Source organism: Giraffa tippelskirchi, chromosome 2 (assembly GCF_054371585.1).
Source record: "Giraffa tippelskirchi isolate mGirTip1 chromosome 2, T2T-mGirTip1v1.2.pri, whole genome shotgun sequence".
Taxonomy (NCBI): domain Eukaryota; kingdom Metazoa; phylum Chordata; class Mammalia; order Artiodactyla; family Giraffidae; genus Giraffa; species Giraffa tippelskirchi.
The window spans coordinates 141523106-141539506 of NC_137276.1; the positions used below are offsets into that span (position 1 = coordinate 141523106).

The 16401-nt window shown below is 38.5% G+C and overlaps 2 protein-coding genes across 6 annotated transcripts in view; one reads left to right on the forward strand and one right to left on the reverse strand.

Annotated features, from left to right (window-relative positions):
- NCEH1 (neutral cholesterol ester hydrolase 1) overlaps window positions 1–7295 on the reverse strand; it is a 112890-nt gene extending 105595 nt beyond the window's left edge. For 3 of the 5 annotated variants that reach the window (XR_014077103.1, XM_081570958.1, XM_081570956.1), the window contains exons 1-2: window positions 7208–7295; window positions 4904–5027 (exon numbers count right to left, since the gene is read on the reverse strand). The gene's annotated coding sequence lies outside the window, so the exon portion shown is untranslated. The remainder of the gene's footprint in view (window positions 1–4903; window positions 5028–7207) is intronic. The other 2 variants (XR_014077102.1, XM_081570957.1) reach the window with 1 other exon arrangement.
- Window positions 7296–7466: 171 nt separating this feature from the next.
- Window positions 7467–16401, forward strand: part of ECT2 (epithelial cell transforming 2) — a 59489-nt gene continuing 50554 nt past the window's right edge. The window contains 6 exon segments of the mRNA XM_081570955.1: window positions 7467–7559; window positions 10062–10213; window positions 12238–12389; window positions 13309–13388; window positions 13499–13591; window positions 15100–15282. Coding sequence (XP_081427081.1) covers window positions 10179–10213; window positions 12238–12389; window positions 13309–13388; window positions 13499–13591; window positions 15100–15282 — 543 coding nt within the window. The 5' untranslated portion in view covers window positions 7467–7559; window positions 10062–10178.

A 16401-nucleotide genomic window follows, 5' to 3' on the forward strand; every position in this document is an offset into this window, starting at 1 on the left:
GGCCTAGTTTCCATTTTTATTTCAGCTGAATTGCAGTTATATTTTTCCATTCATTTAAATAGCAGCAACAAAAGATTTCTAAGTATAATCAAAGTATTCAAATTGTTGTCATAGTAAATACTACCCTACAGAGATGGAGTTACTGTCAAAACTAAAATGAAGACAGAATCACTTCGGGGTAACTTAGATGTTTACAAGTCAGTTGATAGTATGGAAGAGGCAACTTCTAAGTATTAGTGTATAATGTATGATAGTGTAGGTTGTAGGAAAATTGAATTTTTGACATGGATAATTGCCTATGTTCATAAATAATGGCACATTTTATCTGATCGGTTTTGTACCATTAGTATTAACTCTTATCCATTCATAGCTGGGCTAAATATGGTATAAAAATCATTTTATTCTTTGGTAATTTACTCAACTGTCAATTAAAGATATAAATTATTTTATCCTTTTGTAAATTTATTAATTTTGGAAATATGCTGCTTAGTTTTTCCTGAAAATTTGTCATAAATATGAATTAAAGTAAAAATAATAGAAACCTTTTTTAGGGGAGTGGTCACTCACCTATGATCACTCACCTAGAGCCAGACATCCTGGAATGAAAATCATGTGGGCCTTAGGAAGCATCTCTATGAACAAAGCTAGTGGAGGTGATGAAATTCCAGTTGAGCTATTTCAAATCCTAAAAGATGATGCTGTGAAAGTGCTGCACTCAATATGCCAGCAAATTTGAAAAACTCAGCAGTAGCCACAGGACTGGAAAAGGTCAGTTTTCATTCCAATCGCAAAGAAAGGCAATGCCAAAGAATGCTCAAACTACCAGACAATTGCACTCATCTCACACCAGTAAAGTAATGCTCAAAATTCTCTAAGCCAGACTTCAACAGTACATGAACCATGAACTTCCAGATGTTCAAGCTGGATTTAGAAAAGGCAGAGGAACCAGAGATCAAATTGCTAACATTCGTTGGATCACTGAAAAAGCAAGAGAGTTCCAGAAAAACATCTACTTCTGCTTTATTGACTATGCCAAAGCCTTTGTATGGATCACCACAAACTGTGAAAAATTCTTCAAGACATGGGAATACCAGACCACCTGACTTGCTTCTTGAGAAATCTGTATGCTGGTCAGGAAGCAACAGTTAGAACTGGACATGGAACAACAGACTGGTTCCAAATCGGGAAAAGAGTATGTCAAACCTATATATTGTCACCCTGCTTATTTAACTTATATGCAGAGTACATCATGAGAAACACTTGGCTGGAGGAAGCACAAGCTGGAATCAAGATTGCCGGGAGAAATATCAATAACCTCAGATATGCAGATGACACCACCCTTACGGCAGAAAGCAAAAAAGAACTAAAGAGCCTCTTGATGAAAGTGAAAGAGGAGAGTGAAGAAGTTGGCTTAAAACTCAACATTCAGAGAACAAAGACCATGGCATCTGGTCCCATCACTTCATGGCAAATAGATGGGGAAACAGTGGAAACAGTGACAGAGTTTATTTTTGGGGGCTCCAAAAAAATCATTGCAGATGGTGACTGCAGCCATGAAATTAAGATGCTTGCTCCTTCGAAGAAAAGCTATGACCAACCTAGACAGCATGTTAAAAAGCAGAGACATTACTTTGCTAACAAAGGTCCATCTAGTCAAAGCTATGGTTTTTCCAGTAGTCATGTATGGATGTGAGAGTTGGACTGTAAAGAAAGCTGAGCGCCGAAGAATTGATTCTTTTCTAACTGTGGTGTTTGAGGAAACTCTTGAGAGTCCCTTGGACTGCAAGGAGATCTAACCAGTCCATCCTAAAGGAAATCAGTCTTGAATACTCATTGGAAGGACTGATGCTGAACCTGAAACTCCAGTACTTTGGCCACCTGATGCAAGAACTGACTCATCTGAAAAGACCCTCATGTTGGGAAAAATTGAAGGCAGGAGGAGAAGGGGATGACAGAGGATGAGTTGGTTGGATGGCATCACTGACTCAATGGACATGAGTTTGAGTAAACTCCGGGAGTTGGTTATGGACAGGGAGGCCTGGCATGCTGCGGTTCATGGAGTTGCAAAGAACTGGACATGATTGAGTGACTGAACTGAACTGAAGTAAAAATAATAGAAAGCTTTTTTAGGGGAGTGGTCTACTGTTTAGGATTTTGAGCTCTCACTGCTATGGCTTGGGTTCAATCCCTCATCAGGGAACTGAGATCCTTCAAGCTGCATGGCCAAAATGAAGAAAAGAAACCTTTTTTTATTATCTTTAGAAAAGGTATCACTGATCTTATAATAAAAATAAATTCAATCATTAATTCATTTACTTGTTATTTCAACAAATATTTAATTGTCTTCTATGTGCTAAGCACATTGAACAAAAAGACATTTTCCCTTTGAAGTAGCTTAGATAGTGGAGGAGACAGACATAAATCCAATAATCACATCTTTGATAAGTATCACAAAAGAGACAGTTATGGTGCTGGGTGCTATATAATGGGGCTTCTGATGGTGTGGGTAGTGAGAAAAGAACTTCCAGGGAATAGTAAGTGAACAAATGCTAAAAGGATGAGTAGAAGTCACCTACTCTAAGTTAAAAGAATGAGGATTAAAGGAATTGGTAGAGAGAAGAGTAGATGCAAAAATCCTTGAGAAGAAAGGCAGGAATGGAACTCAAGAGGAAGAAAGTGAGCATGGTATAAGATGAAGCTGGAAATGAGTAGAGGTCAGGTCATGTAGGCCTAGTAGGATTGAAGGGTTTTAAAGAGATAGTGATATAAGTTTGGATTTGCATAATGTCACTCTGAATGCAGCCTGGATAATTATTTAGAGGAGGGCAATATGGATTCTTGGAGATCAATTACAATGCTATTCATGCAATAACTTTTGAGAACATCCTACGTGCCAGGAAGCATTGCTAGGTGCTAGAGATCAATACACTGGTGAACATGACTAACAAGGCTCTTATGGGACTGAAAGCATCTTAATGTATTCAAAAATAAAATATATAAGCAGTATGAATAAAGATATTGGTACTTTTAAGTTTGGGCTACCCAGGTGGCTCAGTGGTAAAGAATATACCTGCCAGTGCAGGAGACACAGGTTTGATCCCTGGGTCAGGAAGATACCCTGCAGTAGGAAATGGCAACCCGCTCCAGTACTCTTGCTTGGGAAATCCCATGGACAGAGGCGTGTGGTGAGCTATAGTACATAGGGTCACAAAAGAGTCAGACACAACTTAGCGACTAAACAGCAACAACTTTTAAGTTTAATGTGGAATATTAATTAGTATTATTGGTATCTTTAATTTAATAAAAGACAAAATAGAGTAATAGAAATAAAATTTTTGACATTGGTTTTGGCATTAACTACTTACTGGACCTTGGTAAAGGAATATAAGCTTTATGTTGTGGACCTTCGTAATATTCATTTGTAAAAGAAAGAATGAGACTAGTGAACTGAGATTTCTTTTTCCACTAAAATTTTACTAATCAAATTACATAATTGAAAAAATGGCCTCATCATATTTAGAAACCTCTTGCTTCATCAAGGAAAGCTAATTCTATTTGTTCAAGTGAAACCTTAAATGGTAAATTTGTATAGTCTTGCAAATCTATTCAAGTGATTTATAGCCTAATGATTCATAAAAATAAAGCAATGATTCATATCCTAATTACTGACTATTGAGGTGTATAAAATAACTTCTTCTGTATCACAGTGATTATAATTTCTAAAGCTTGTTTCACAGGCAGAGATGACAGGTTAGAAGATGCTATATTAAAACCAACTTGGAAATATGACATTTTAATTGGAAAATACTAATAACTGTACTTCAAGAAAGTACAGAATTCCATGTCTACTCATTAAAGAGTTTGAAACAAAAATCTTAAATGATAAATTCTTAGAGAAACTGAATCTTTGTATCTGTACCTGGTGTGGCTTTATATATAGCTATGTATGTCATAAATGCTTTGAGGGGAAAAGCATGACAATACTGGAGAAAAACAATTACATGAGTTCTGTGTACCATTATAATATCTAGTTACGGTAAAACATTTAATCCTATAATGAAATATTAAAATTTACCATAAAATAGTATTATTGGTTGATGACATTTCATACTTAAAAATAAAACCTAGAAATTGTAACATATTTCATCACACCTTTAGGTAATAGAAACAAAGTTCATCACAACGAATATTGCCCATTTATTGCAACAAATTTAATAATTCTTTTAGACACACTAGTTTTTATCAGTAGATCAGAACAAACCACAAAGCTATGAGAAATCTTGCTCATTCTGATTTGAAGAGTGATGGCATGGGCAATGTACATATTTGTGAATGTGGGGGGGTATAGGGTGGAGAAAGATATTCCATAATTCTAAACTAACTTTTCTAACTCCCCATTCTCTGCTGCCCTGAAGGAGTACTGATGAAAATGGAGATGGACAGGGGAGGGAGTAAGGAAAGAAAGAAACTATACACAAAGAGGAGGGGATAAACTGAAGTAAAAACGTAAAAGATTAGAGTCAGGAAAGATGGTCCAGGGTGACACTCAATTCAGAGATGGAGGTGGGGAAGTTGATCCTCCAAAGGAAGCATTTCAGTAGTTCTATCTTCTACATTTCATTTCCCCACCTCAGAAATTATCTTATTGCTTGATGAAAATGTCACACACTTTAATATACTAAGTACTTAAATTCAATTCAATTTCTGCAGTATTTTTTGTTTGAAACCTGTTCATTCGGCATCTTGGGAGTTGTGAATGACATAAGAATTTTTAAATGGTCTATTCTTTCAAGGAACTTCTCATTTTGATCTATCTATCCTGTACTGTAAACAGTTTTGTCCCCTTGACATATGCATTAAATAACTACATTTCCAGTGAAGGTACGTGAAGGAAGAGACTCACATTTCACATAAAAAATCTTGGCTGGGACCTGTCTTGGAAGGGGACAGAAGCCTGGCCAAGGCCAGCAGCAAGATGGCCTTATCTTCCAGACAAGAGGAGACATCTTGAGCATTGCAAGCTTTCCCTTAAAAGAGAAGAGAGATCAGGTTTGGTGTGGAAGAAGGACTGTCCTCTCTCTGGTAGGAAAAGAATGTGATGGAGGTCTTTGCTACAACAAGCTTGGTCTGGTAGGTGGCAGGATTTGTGGCTGGGGAAACGATGGGGCAAAGGGAACAGTAACATAGCAGCCATTGCTCCTGTGGTCAGAGTTGAGAAGGTAGTGTAGAGACCATCAGTCCCATGAGGTAATTATAGGGCCGCAGCTGAGTTAACAGTAGTGGTAATAGCAGCAGCAGCAGCCAGAGTAGCAGTAAAAATAATAGTAACAGTTAACATCTATTGAATGTTTATTATATGCTTTGTTGTTGTTGTTTAGTTGCTAAGGCTATGTTTTATACATAATTATACATATCAAATTTTAACTCTCACAACAACAATAATGAGGTAAGTGCTTTTTTATAAAAACTCAAACTGAGGCATAGAGAGTTTAGTTATTTGTCTGCAGTTATGTGCCTAGGAGATAAAAAGGATGTCACAAGGTTAGAAAATATTAGAACATCATAGTGCCTGTTTATTTGCTAGTCAAAGTGCCATATATCCCTTAAATGGAATCAAATATAGGGATTTCTCTGGCAGTCTAGTGGTTAAGACTCTGTACTTCCAATACAAGGGGCATGGATTCAGTCCCTGGCTGGGGAACTAAGATCCCACATGCTGTGGGACCAAAAAGATCAAGTGTAACTTTTCTTAGGCTATCATACAATTTGTGTGGTGATACATTGTAGGAAAATAAATTTGTGTACAAAGCCTATCAGGAAGCAATACACAGAGGAAATAAGTTGCTTTCTTCACTGGTGTGTGCTCAGTTGTGTTCGACTCTTTTCTCACTGGCTTAATATCTTTCCAGTCTGGAGGCTTTCTGGAATGCTGGGCACACCCTAGTTTAAATACAAAAGTACATTCCACAGTGAAATAGCTGTGTGCGTGTGTGTGTGAAATTTCAGTGACTGTTTTTCTTTGCTTTTGCCCTAACCTTCACGTGCATGCTCAAATCCCGCCCAGCTTTTTGCAACCCCAAGGACTATAGCCCCCCAAGTTCCTCTGTCCATGGGATTCTCCAGGGGTTGCCATTTCCTTCTCCAGGGAATCTTCTGGACCAGGGATCAGACTTGTGTCTCCTGTGTTTCCTACACTGCAGGCGGGCGCTTTACCACTGAGCCGCCCAGGAAGCCCTTGCTGTAACGGTTATTATGGCATTAAGTGGAGGGCTGAAGGTAAATATTCTTCAGTTATGAAGAAGGAAACCAGTAATTACCACACTGCTTCACTCATTTTGTGGAATGCATTACATGCTTTTTAGGCATTCTAAAGTGGCCTGACAAAATTAGGAAAAATTCTAAATACTGAGGATCTGTTTGAGATGTTAGGAAGTGTTCCATTACAAAGTATGTTTTCCTTCTCTTGTCCAGATTTAATATTCTAGCAACAGATTCACCTTTCTGCCTATTTAACCAGCAAATAGGTTCAAACCATGCAAAACTCACCTTTGGGAGGTGTGTTTTTTTAAAAGACTGTGGCACAGAGCATTGTATTTATTAATAGAAAATAAAGAAAATAAGATTTTCATTATAGCAATAGGAATTATAGGAAAAATGATAAATTCTTGGCTAGACTTCAGAGGAAAGAAGCAAAATACCTCGAGAAAGAGGGTGTGCAGCAGGAAACAATTTACTTTGGCTTCAGAAAATTCTAGAATCTCGTGCCATATTTTTATATTTGTTCAAATGCAAGTTTATATATTTTAAAAAGTGCTAGAAACACTAAGAATTTATTCTAATCATGCGTGAAATTCCCTAGACCAGAGCACAGTGCTTTACTATACGTCAGGATATAAATAAGCAGCTTCTGAAAGTCCAGCTGGAGAGACCCTAAGTTCCCATATCCTGGACACCAAGACAACTACCAAACTCTAAACCCGTTAACCCACGTTTAAATTCCTGAAGCCGGAAGCATACAGGCAGAAAAATCTTACAACTCACAGGAACCACTGAGGAAAAATTCATCTGTCAAGGCACAGATTACATTTAAGGGATCTGGCGGAGCGCAATCCATTAAAAAAAAAGCTGAGAGGACGGATAATCCACTCAACCTCTCCCTAGGAAACGGGATGTTTACTGAGTAAACAAGCGGTAGCCGCAGACACACCTGCTAATCACTCCCACAGAAACCCAGGAGCCTCTATCGCCACCTCCTGGTCGCATCCCGGCGCTTCTCTACAAATTCGTGACGCTCTGACGTCGGAGCCGTTGGGTTTATTTGAAACACACACACGACCAATCCGTCAGCGTCTGCGGGGAGGTGCGCAGCGGCCAATCACCGCCCCTCTGGAGACTCCAGCAAATGGGAAGGCGTTTGACATCACGCGCCAATCGGCATGGCTTTTAGAGAGAGCGACTCACTTTTTGAATTGGCTGTGGCTGCCGGCGAGGAATGGCGGTAACGGTGAGAAGGACCTGTGCTTGAAAAGGTGGAACTTCCAGGGCGTCCTTTGAGAGTGGTGAGGGCTCTGTGGGTGCGCGTGGCGGAGGTGGGAGTGGGCCGGCATCCCCAGAGTAGTGGGTCGCTGTGCTTGTGTCCCACGGCCCCGCCCCGGTGACCGCGAATTCCGGAGCACCCAGCCCCGGCTTCCCGGCTCTGGAAACCACCCCGCCGTCTTCCCAACAGCGGGGCCGGGTTGCGGAGTGGGAACTGGAGGTCATCCTGGCTGCTGTGCTTCATCATCGCTTGCCGGGTTGGATATTTTTTTCGAAAGAGTTTCTGAGCAAAGGGGGGAGTTGTCGGAAAGGGGGTCTTGGCAAGCCACAATGGGCTCTGCGGATCTGGGGGCCGGCAGCTGCGGCCTTTGGGGGCTTATCTCAGATTACTTAGTGGTTTCACTCTTGGATTCTTCCTGGCAGCTTTAGTTTTTAGTATTTACTGTAAAAACGCCAGCCCTTTCCGGCGCTCCACCCCGCGTACAGATGGGTATGGTTTAAGGGTTAAAAGCGCAGCCTTTGAAATCGGCTCGGAATTGAATGTTTGTTTTGCCACCACCAGTATGCCCTGGGGGAAGTTTATCTCTCTGCTCTAGTTTTCTTTATCTGTAAAATGAATATAATAATAGTACCTGACCCTTAGGATTGTTGCAAAGATTAAATGAATGCAAGTAAAAGGTTTAGAACAGTGCCACAAATTGGTTAAATAAAAGTTATTTGTTAATGACAGTATTACGTAACGTTAACACTGTTATTGTCAATAACACCACCAACATGTCCAGTATGGCATTTAGCTCCTCCACCCTGAAAGATAATTGCCTAAAAAAATGAAAGAAACTTGTTTAAATGAATGACAAATTTTATCCTTGTTATGGAAAGAGGCGTATGTTGTATTTAGTTAGAAGCTCCTTGAGTATGTTCTCAGATGAACAGTAATCTGTATGGGTTTATGAACACTGATTTTTTTGTGTGTTTATTTTAAAAGCTTACAGAATACATGAATGTGAAAAAATTATTTGCGGTTTTCAGTTTGTAATCAGACTGTTGATACGTGGTACTTTAGCATGCAGCTTTTTTCTAAATGTTAAAACTGTTTTGGCAATAAACTGATCATATATAGTATCAGAGACAGTTTTACTTTTTAATTACTTCCTTGTTTTGATGGTCTTTAAATGGAGAGGCAAAAGTGAAAAAATGTGAACTCATGGTATTTTTGATTTATTAAAGACTTGCTCTTACATTCCTTACAGCAGCAATCATCTCTTGATTTTTCTTTCTTTTTTAAAAATTTTATTTTTGGTTGCACTGGGTCTTCCTTGCTGCATGTGGTCTTTCTCTAGTTGTGGTGAGTGATCTGGGGCTGCTCTCTTCATTCCTTGTGGTGCACTGGCTTCTCATTGCGGTGGCTTGTGTTGCCAAGCACAGAAATTCAGTAGTTGGGCCTTGGCTTCAGTAGTTGCCGCATATAGGTTAGTAGATGCGGTGGATTTTTGTTTTTAACATCCTTCTAAGGGGACTTCAAATGAAAGCCTGTTTAGAGCCTTTCTTTTTCGCTAGAAACATTTCAGTGTGAGAGACTTAACAGAAAAATAAGGGCTGGATAGAGTTTATCACTGATTCTAAGACTTAACTAACAACTATTGGAGCACTCCTTTGGGGAGCCTTTAAATACTGATTGATGTGGATGTATGGTAAAACAATGAGAAATGTTCACATTGTGAATATTATCAGTTCAGTTCAGTCACCCAGTCATGTCCAACTCTTTGCAACTTCACGGACTGCAGCACACCAGGCTTCCCTGTCCATCACCAACTCCCAGAGCTTGCTCAAACTCATGTCCATTGAGTCAGTGATGCATCCAACCATCTCATCTTCTGTTGTCCCCTTCTCCTCCTGCCTTCAATGTTTCCCTGCCTCATGAGAATGAATAACTGTCACTTATGAAGGACATCATCTATTCAGTTGATCACAATTGGGTTTGAGTTGTACTGTTACCTTTTCCTGGTGTGGAAGGCAACTGAGGCATAACCTATTAAGTGCAGAGTTGGGACTGGAAGCTGAGTTGCTTCTTGACTTGGAAGCAACTAATGTAAGTTAGTGCATTTAATAATCAGGCTTAAGTCTATTATTATTAGTGTGTACCTTGTCACACTATTTGATATCACTTTGCAGAAATGAGGCTAATAATACTTTAAACATTATTTTGTTAAAAATCTAGTGAAAGTTATTTGTATATTTTATTATTCTGAAAAAGTAGGAAAGGGTAAATCAGATCAGGTATGCATCTTTAGATAAGATGGGGCCTCTTCTTTGTATTTGCCCAATATTCTGGAATTTTACCTCAAAATAATAAACTTACATTAAAAACTCCAATTTGAATTGATGAAGGTCTATTCAGCTTTTTCTTTATTCCCTGTTTGCTTAACATTTCAACTCTTAAGTCCTGGAAATTTAAAAAAGAAAGATTTTCTTTCATAGTGCAGGATCATAATGACACTTGTTAATTGTCTCTTGAAATCTTTTAGAGGAGAAACTTTTGTAAAGTAATATGAAAATGCAGATAAGGGAGCAGTCCAGTTATACATGAGAAGTTTGGAGACATCTACAGAAGATAAGTCAAGTGGTGTGACGGGTTGAAAGACATGCTAGGTGGAGAATTGAGCCCTATTAAATGCAAGTAGGTATGGAGTAAATTGTTTGCAAAATTCTGGGAAATCCTTTGTGGCTGGAGCATACAGTCCATGTAGACTTGGGGAAATAGAGGAGGTGAGGTTAGATAGGTGGACTAGGAGGAAAGTGTAAACTGGACGGTGAATTTGAACTTGATTGTCTAAGGAGCCCTTCTCATGTGAGTTTGAAGCAGGGAAGTAACATGGTCACATTTATTTTTAGAACCATACCCTGAAAACCATGTGGATCATGACCTCTGAAGAAACTGGTGATAGAGACAGTTGTCTGGAACTGTTGTTTTTTCACCAAGTGGGCATTGTGGCATTGGCCACAAAAAGACTGGCTGGATCCCAGAGATACAGAGATGCTTGAGGGATTGATAGCAATTTCAGTTCAGTTCAGTTCAGTTCATTCGCTCAGTCGTGTCCGACTCTTTGCAACCCCATGAATCGCAGCACGCCAGGCCTCCCTGTCCATCACCAACTCCCGGGGTTTACACAAACCCATGTCCATCGAGTCGGTGATGCCATCCAACCATCTCATTCTCTGTCATCCCCTTCTCCTCCTGCCCCCAATCCTTCCCAGCATTAGGGTCTTTTCCAATGAGTCAACTCTTCACATCAGTTGGCCTAAGTATTGGAGTTTTAGCTTCAACATCAGTCCTTCCAATGAACACCCAGGACTGATCTCCTTTAGGATGGACTGGTTGGATCTCCTTGCAGTCCAAGGGACTCTGAAGAATCTTCTCCAACACCACAGTTCAAAAGCATCAATTCTTTGGCGCTCCGCTTTCATTATAGTCCAACTCTCACATCCATACATGACCACTGGAAAAACCATAGCCTTGACTAGACAGACCTTTGTTGGCAAAGTAATGTCTCTGCTTTTTAATATGCTGTCTAGGTTGGTCATAACCTTCCTTCCAAGCAGTAAGCGTCTTTTAATTTCATGGCTGCAGTCACCTTCAGCAGTGATTTTCGAGCCCCCCAAAATAAAGTCTGACACTGTTTCCACTGTTTCCCCATCTATTTCCCATGAAGTGATTTGCTATGCTATGCTAAGTCACTTCAGTGGTGTCCGACTCTGTGCGACCCCATAGACGGCAGCTCACCAGGCTCCGCCGTCCTAGGATTCTCCAGGCAAGAATACTGGAGTGGGTTGCCATTTCTTTCTGCAGTGCATGAAAGGGAAAAGTGAAAGTGAAGTCGCTCAGTCGTGTCTGACTCTTAGCGACCCCATGGACTGTAGCCTACCAGGCTCCTCCGTCCATGGGATTTTCCAGGCAAGAGTACTGGAGTGGGGTGCCATTGCCTTCTTCGATGAAGTGATTTGCTGCTGCTAAGTCGCTTCAGTCGTGTCCGACTCTGTGCGACCCCATAGACGGCAGCCCACCAGGCTCCGCCGTCCCTGGGATTCTCCAGGCAAGAATACTGGAGTGGGTTGCCATTTCCTTCTCCAGTGCATGAAAGGGAAAAGTGAAAGTGAAGTCGCTCAGTCATGTCCGACTCCTAGCGACCCCATGGGTCTGCAGCCTACCAGGCTCCTCCACCCATGGGATTTTCCAGGCAAGAGTACTGGAGTGGGGGATGAAGTGATTTAGGGGAGGGCAAATGAGATAGATGAAAGAGTAAGGATGGATCAGGTTTTTGACTGGGATTATTTAGGGGATGATGGTGACATGATAAATGAAAATAGGAAGAAAAATAGTTTGGATGAGGGCAAAGGTGTGGAGGGGGAGGTAGCATAGTATTTATGAGTACGTTTTGAGTACTTTTTGACTGTCCGGTAATATCCTGAGTGCTTTTGGTACATTGTTATTTTGCTGTATCTCTGTGAGTCAGGTATGAGTATCTTTATTTTACAGATAAAATAAAGAGCAACCTGAGTTTCAGAGAAGTTGAGTGACTCCCTTTGGTTCAGTATTTTTAAAAAATGGGTAATGATATTTCTTGTAATTTGTAGGTATTAATGCTTGTTTTTGCCCAACAATTATGTTCTTTTCTTGTAATTTTGTTTAAATTTTTTTTTCAGTCATCATAGAAGAGAACAAACAATGGCTGATAGTAGTGCATTATCATCCACTACTGGCAGTACAAGCTTGGCAGACTCTTCCATTTTTGATTCTAAAGTTGCTGAAACTTCCAAGGAAAACTTATTTATTAGATCTACTTCATATGTTGAAGGTAAACATGTTATCTGCTTTAAAATGCCAAATCACTCTTTTAATCCTAAACTTGCTGCTGCTGCTAAGTTGTTTCAGTCGTGTCCGACTCTGTGCGACCCCATAGATGGCAGCCCACCAGGCTCCCCCATCCCTGGGATTCTCCAGGCAAGAACACTGGAGTGGGTTGCCATTTCCTTCTCCAATGCGTGAAAGCGAAAAGTGAAAGTGAAGTCGCTCTGTCCTGTCCGACTCTTAGCGACCCCGTGGACTACAGCCTACCAGGCTCCTCCGTCCATGGGATTTTCCAGGCAAGAGTACTGGAGTGGGGTGCCATTGCCTTCTCCAAACCCTAAACTTACTGACTGGCGATTTTCTTATGATTTGACTGTAATATTGTTAAGTTAGGGTACAGGCATTCAGTAAAAATTTGTTAACAAAAACCCATTACACTAGATTTTTTATTATTGTTTGAATAAACATTTCCCAACTTTGAAGGAGAGGGCATCTTGTTGTTGGATGTTGCTTTTGCTGTATGTGAGGGCAATCTAGCTGCAATATTGTTAGCTAGAATATTTTCGGTTAGGACTGGTCAGGTGAAGAGCCACTTCTTCCCTTTCCACTGTGTAAACGTATCTTTCCTAAAGTTGTATGCACTACTTAAGAGGATGCCTCTGCAAGTTGGTGAATGCTTTCTTTGATTATAAAGAGTGCTAATGTTTGAATACTTTGTTTATAATACAGTATGTTTCTCTTCTGAAATGATATCTGATCAGATTTTTTTAAAAAGCTAGGAATTAAGTCATTTTAATTTCAGGGAATGTTATTATCTCAAAGATGGAAAACATCGCAAATATAGCCAAAAAAGGGGTTGGAGACTACTGATTTCGATGTTAGTGAATAATAAAAGTGTTTTACTTAAACATTTTTAATTTTAATAGAAGAAATGCCTCAGATTGAAACAAGAGTCATACTGGTTCAAGAAGCTGGAAAACAGGAAGAGCTTATAAAAGCCTTAAAGGTATGGAGATTTAGCTTTTTATTTTTTTTAAAAGAGACTATTTTCCTTCCATCGGTGCATAAATAAATTTATAGTTTTCTTAATCTCATAATTAAGTCTCTTTTCCACAGACTGTTAAAATAATGGAAGTCCCTGTTATAAAGATAAAAGAAAGTTGTCCTGGAAAATCGGATGAAAAATTAATAAAAAGTATTGTTAATATGGTAGGTCAAGCATTTCGTTGCATGTGGCATGCTGCACTTCCTTTGATTGTATTCTATAGTCCACTTAATGGTGATTGGGCCTAAAGTAGACATGAGATATACTTTGAGCACTCTGAAGCTAGATTAATGAAAACTATGACATTTATTTTAAAATTTGGATGCTTCTGAAACCTCAAACTATAAAGTTTTATAAATAATGAAATCCTTACAGAGTAATTTGGCATTGTTAAATTTAAATGACATTTCACTTATGTATTTGTGAAGATCTAATACTTTAAACTCTACTTTTTTCTCAATAATTTTATTTTATTCTAAATTCTTGCTTTATTCCACAATTACAAGTCAATATTTGACAGTAATCAGGGAATTTACCTCACTGTATGAAATATATCTAATTCCCTATACCAGCTAATACTAGATTGTGAGGGTTACCATAATAACGTATGCTGGGTGGCTCAAACAATAACAGTATGTTTTCTCACTTTGCTGGAGGCTAAAGTCCAAGATCAAGGTGTCAGCAGGTTTAATTTCTGTTGAGGCCTTTCTCCTTGGCTTGTCGATGACTGCCACCTTCTTGCTTTATCTTCACATGGCTTATCTTCTGTGCATGCATATCTCTTTTGTATGTCCAAATTTCCTTCTCTTACAAGGACACCTATCCACCACTAATCTAGTCTGACTAGAATCCACCCATGTGACTTCATTTAACCTTTATTACATCTTGAAAGGCCGTATCTTGAAATAGTCACATTCTGAGGTACAGAGGATTAGGACTTCAACATGAGTTTTGGGATACACAATTCATCCCTTCACATCAGCCTTGGAAGTAAAGCCCAAATATTGACTCCCCCATTTGAATTTTCTTTTAAATGATTCTGTTCTTTTTACACAAGTCATGTAGATACTTAACTATCTTCATTCTTTTTCATGGATGTACATTACAAAGTTGCCTTTTTATATCCTGTGTATGCAATGTTGTAGTTGCCTCCATATTTTCTTATCTTTCTCTTATTTCCCTCATATATACTGAACTTTTTGTAGATGTTACGTGTCATAGTATTTTTTTTCTGACTATAATTTGTGGAGGAAGAACTATGCGTATGGCATCATTTTCTCAGTCACAATAAAAAACAACTGTGGATATCTTTCTAAGGCATCCTACTATCAAAATACATGTACTTAAAAAATTCATCATCCCTATTTTTATATCCATACTAGATGCTTTATAATGACTACCAAGTCATGTCAGAAACTTACACCTTTATAATAATTTTCAAAATTTAAAATCTTAATGTAGAGATATGTTTATATAAATAAGTAAAGAACTATGTTCACTATTAAGTATAATGCTCATTGTATGATTTAAAACTTAAGTTTCTACATTTCTACAAATACACAAATAAAAATGTTGATACTGAGTTGATTTTGGTGTCTTATTTAGAGAGATTTATAATTGATTTTATAATATATAAATTTTATTTCTTAATAACTCCATGGAAAAAATCAAGGAAATTAAAGTGCCGTTTGTAAAGATGGAATCAGTTGAAGAACTTAAAAGTTTGGATTCTCCAGAATTTGAAAATGTATTCATAGTCATGGACTTCCAGGATTCTGTCTTTAATGAGTTATACCAGGCTGATTGTAGAGTTATTGGACCACCAGTTGTATTAAACTGTGCAGAAAAAGGAGAGGTAAGAAAGAATATATGCTTATTATAACTTTTCAAGGTTAATAAAGTTTTATTAATTTTTATGCAGAAAAATCTCATTAATTGTTGAGAATATGAAATATTGAGAATAGGAATAGTAGTGGCAACTCTGTAGTACTCCCTACTGTAGAACTCAGAAGTCCTTTAATCATAAATAGTATGTGTGTGCGTGTGTGTTAAGTCGCTTCAGTTATGTCCGACCATTTGCAACCCCATGGACTTTGGCCCACCAGGCCATGGGATTCTCCAGGCAGGAATACCGGAGTGGGTTGCCATGCCCTCCTTCAGGGGATCTTCCCAAAACAGAGAATGACCCCGACCCAGGGATCAAACTCCCGTCTCTTACATCTCCTGCACTGGCAGGCAGGTTCTTTACCACTAGCACCACCTGGGAAGCCTGATGAATATCATGTATATACAAAATCTTAATACCTGCAGTATCTTGGGAAGAAATCATTTGCTTTAAACCTGAGTACCAAAGATGTGTATATATAAATACATAAACTTTAATTTCCCTCCTCATAGAACAGTACTGATAAATTAGGGAAATTACTTTAGCTTTTTGTTTTTGAATAGCATTTCAGTTAAGTTGTAGTTGAGTTAATACTTATTTCATTGCTCTGTTTTGTCATTCTTAAGCTTGCCTTATTAACTTTAAATTGCTTGGGTCTTTGTGCTTCTTTTATTATAGATACTAATAATGAGCACATGATAATCTTAATTCTCTGTTTTGATTCAGAAGTGTTGTTTTCAAAAAACACATAAACATTTTAAAGGCTAAGATTATGGAAAAGTATATTTCTGCCTAATAGTGGGAATTAAATTTATATCTGTTTTTAAGCATTCTCTTTCATATATAGATGGATAAAATCATTTGTTAAATTGTTTACTATCTCCATTTTTTAGCTGAAAAGTTGGAATCATATTTGATTCAAGTATATGTATGATCAGTATTTATTAGAAGAATATTTTTTACCTCTTTTAACTTTAATTTGAAGCATTTATAGTAGTATATGGAAATCTTTTACTATAGACAATGCCTCATGCAACAAAGTACATTTTGGAAATAAAGGTTTGGGTATGGATATTTATATTTTATTTG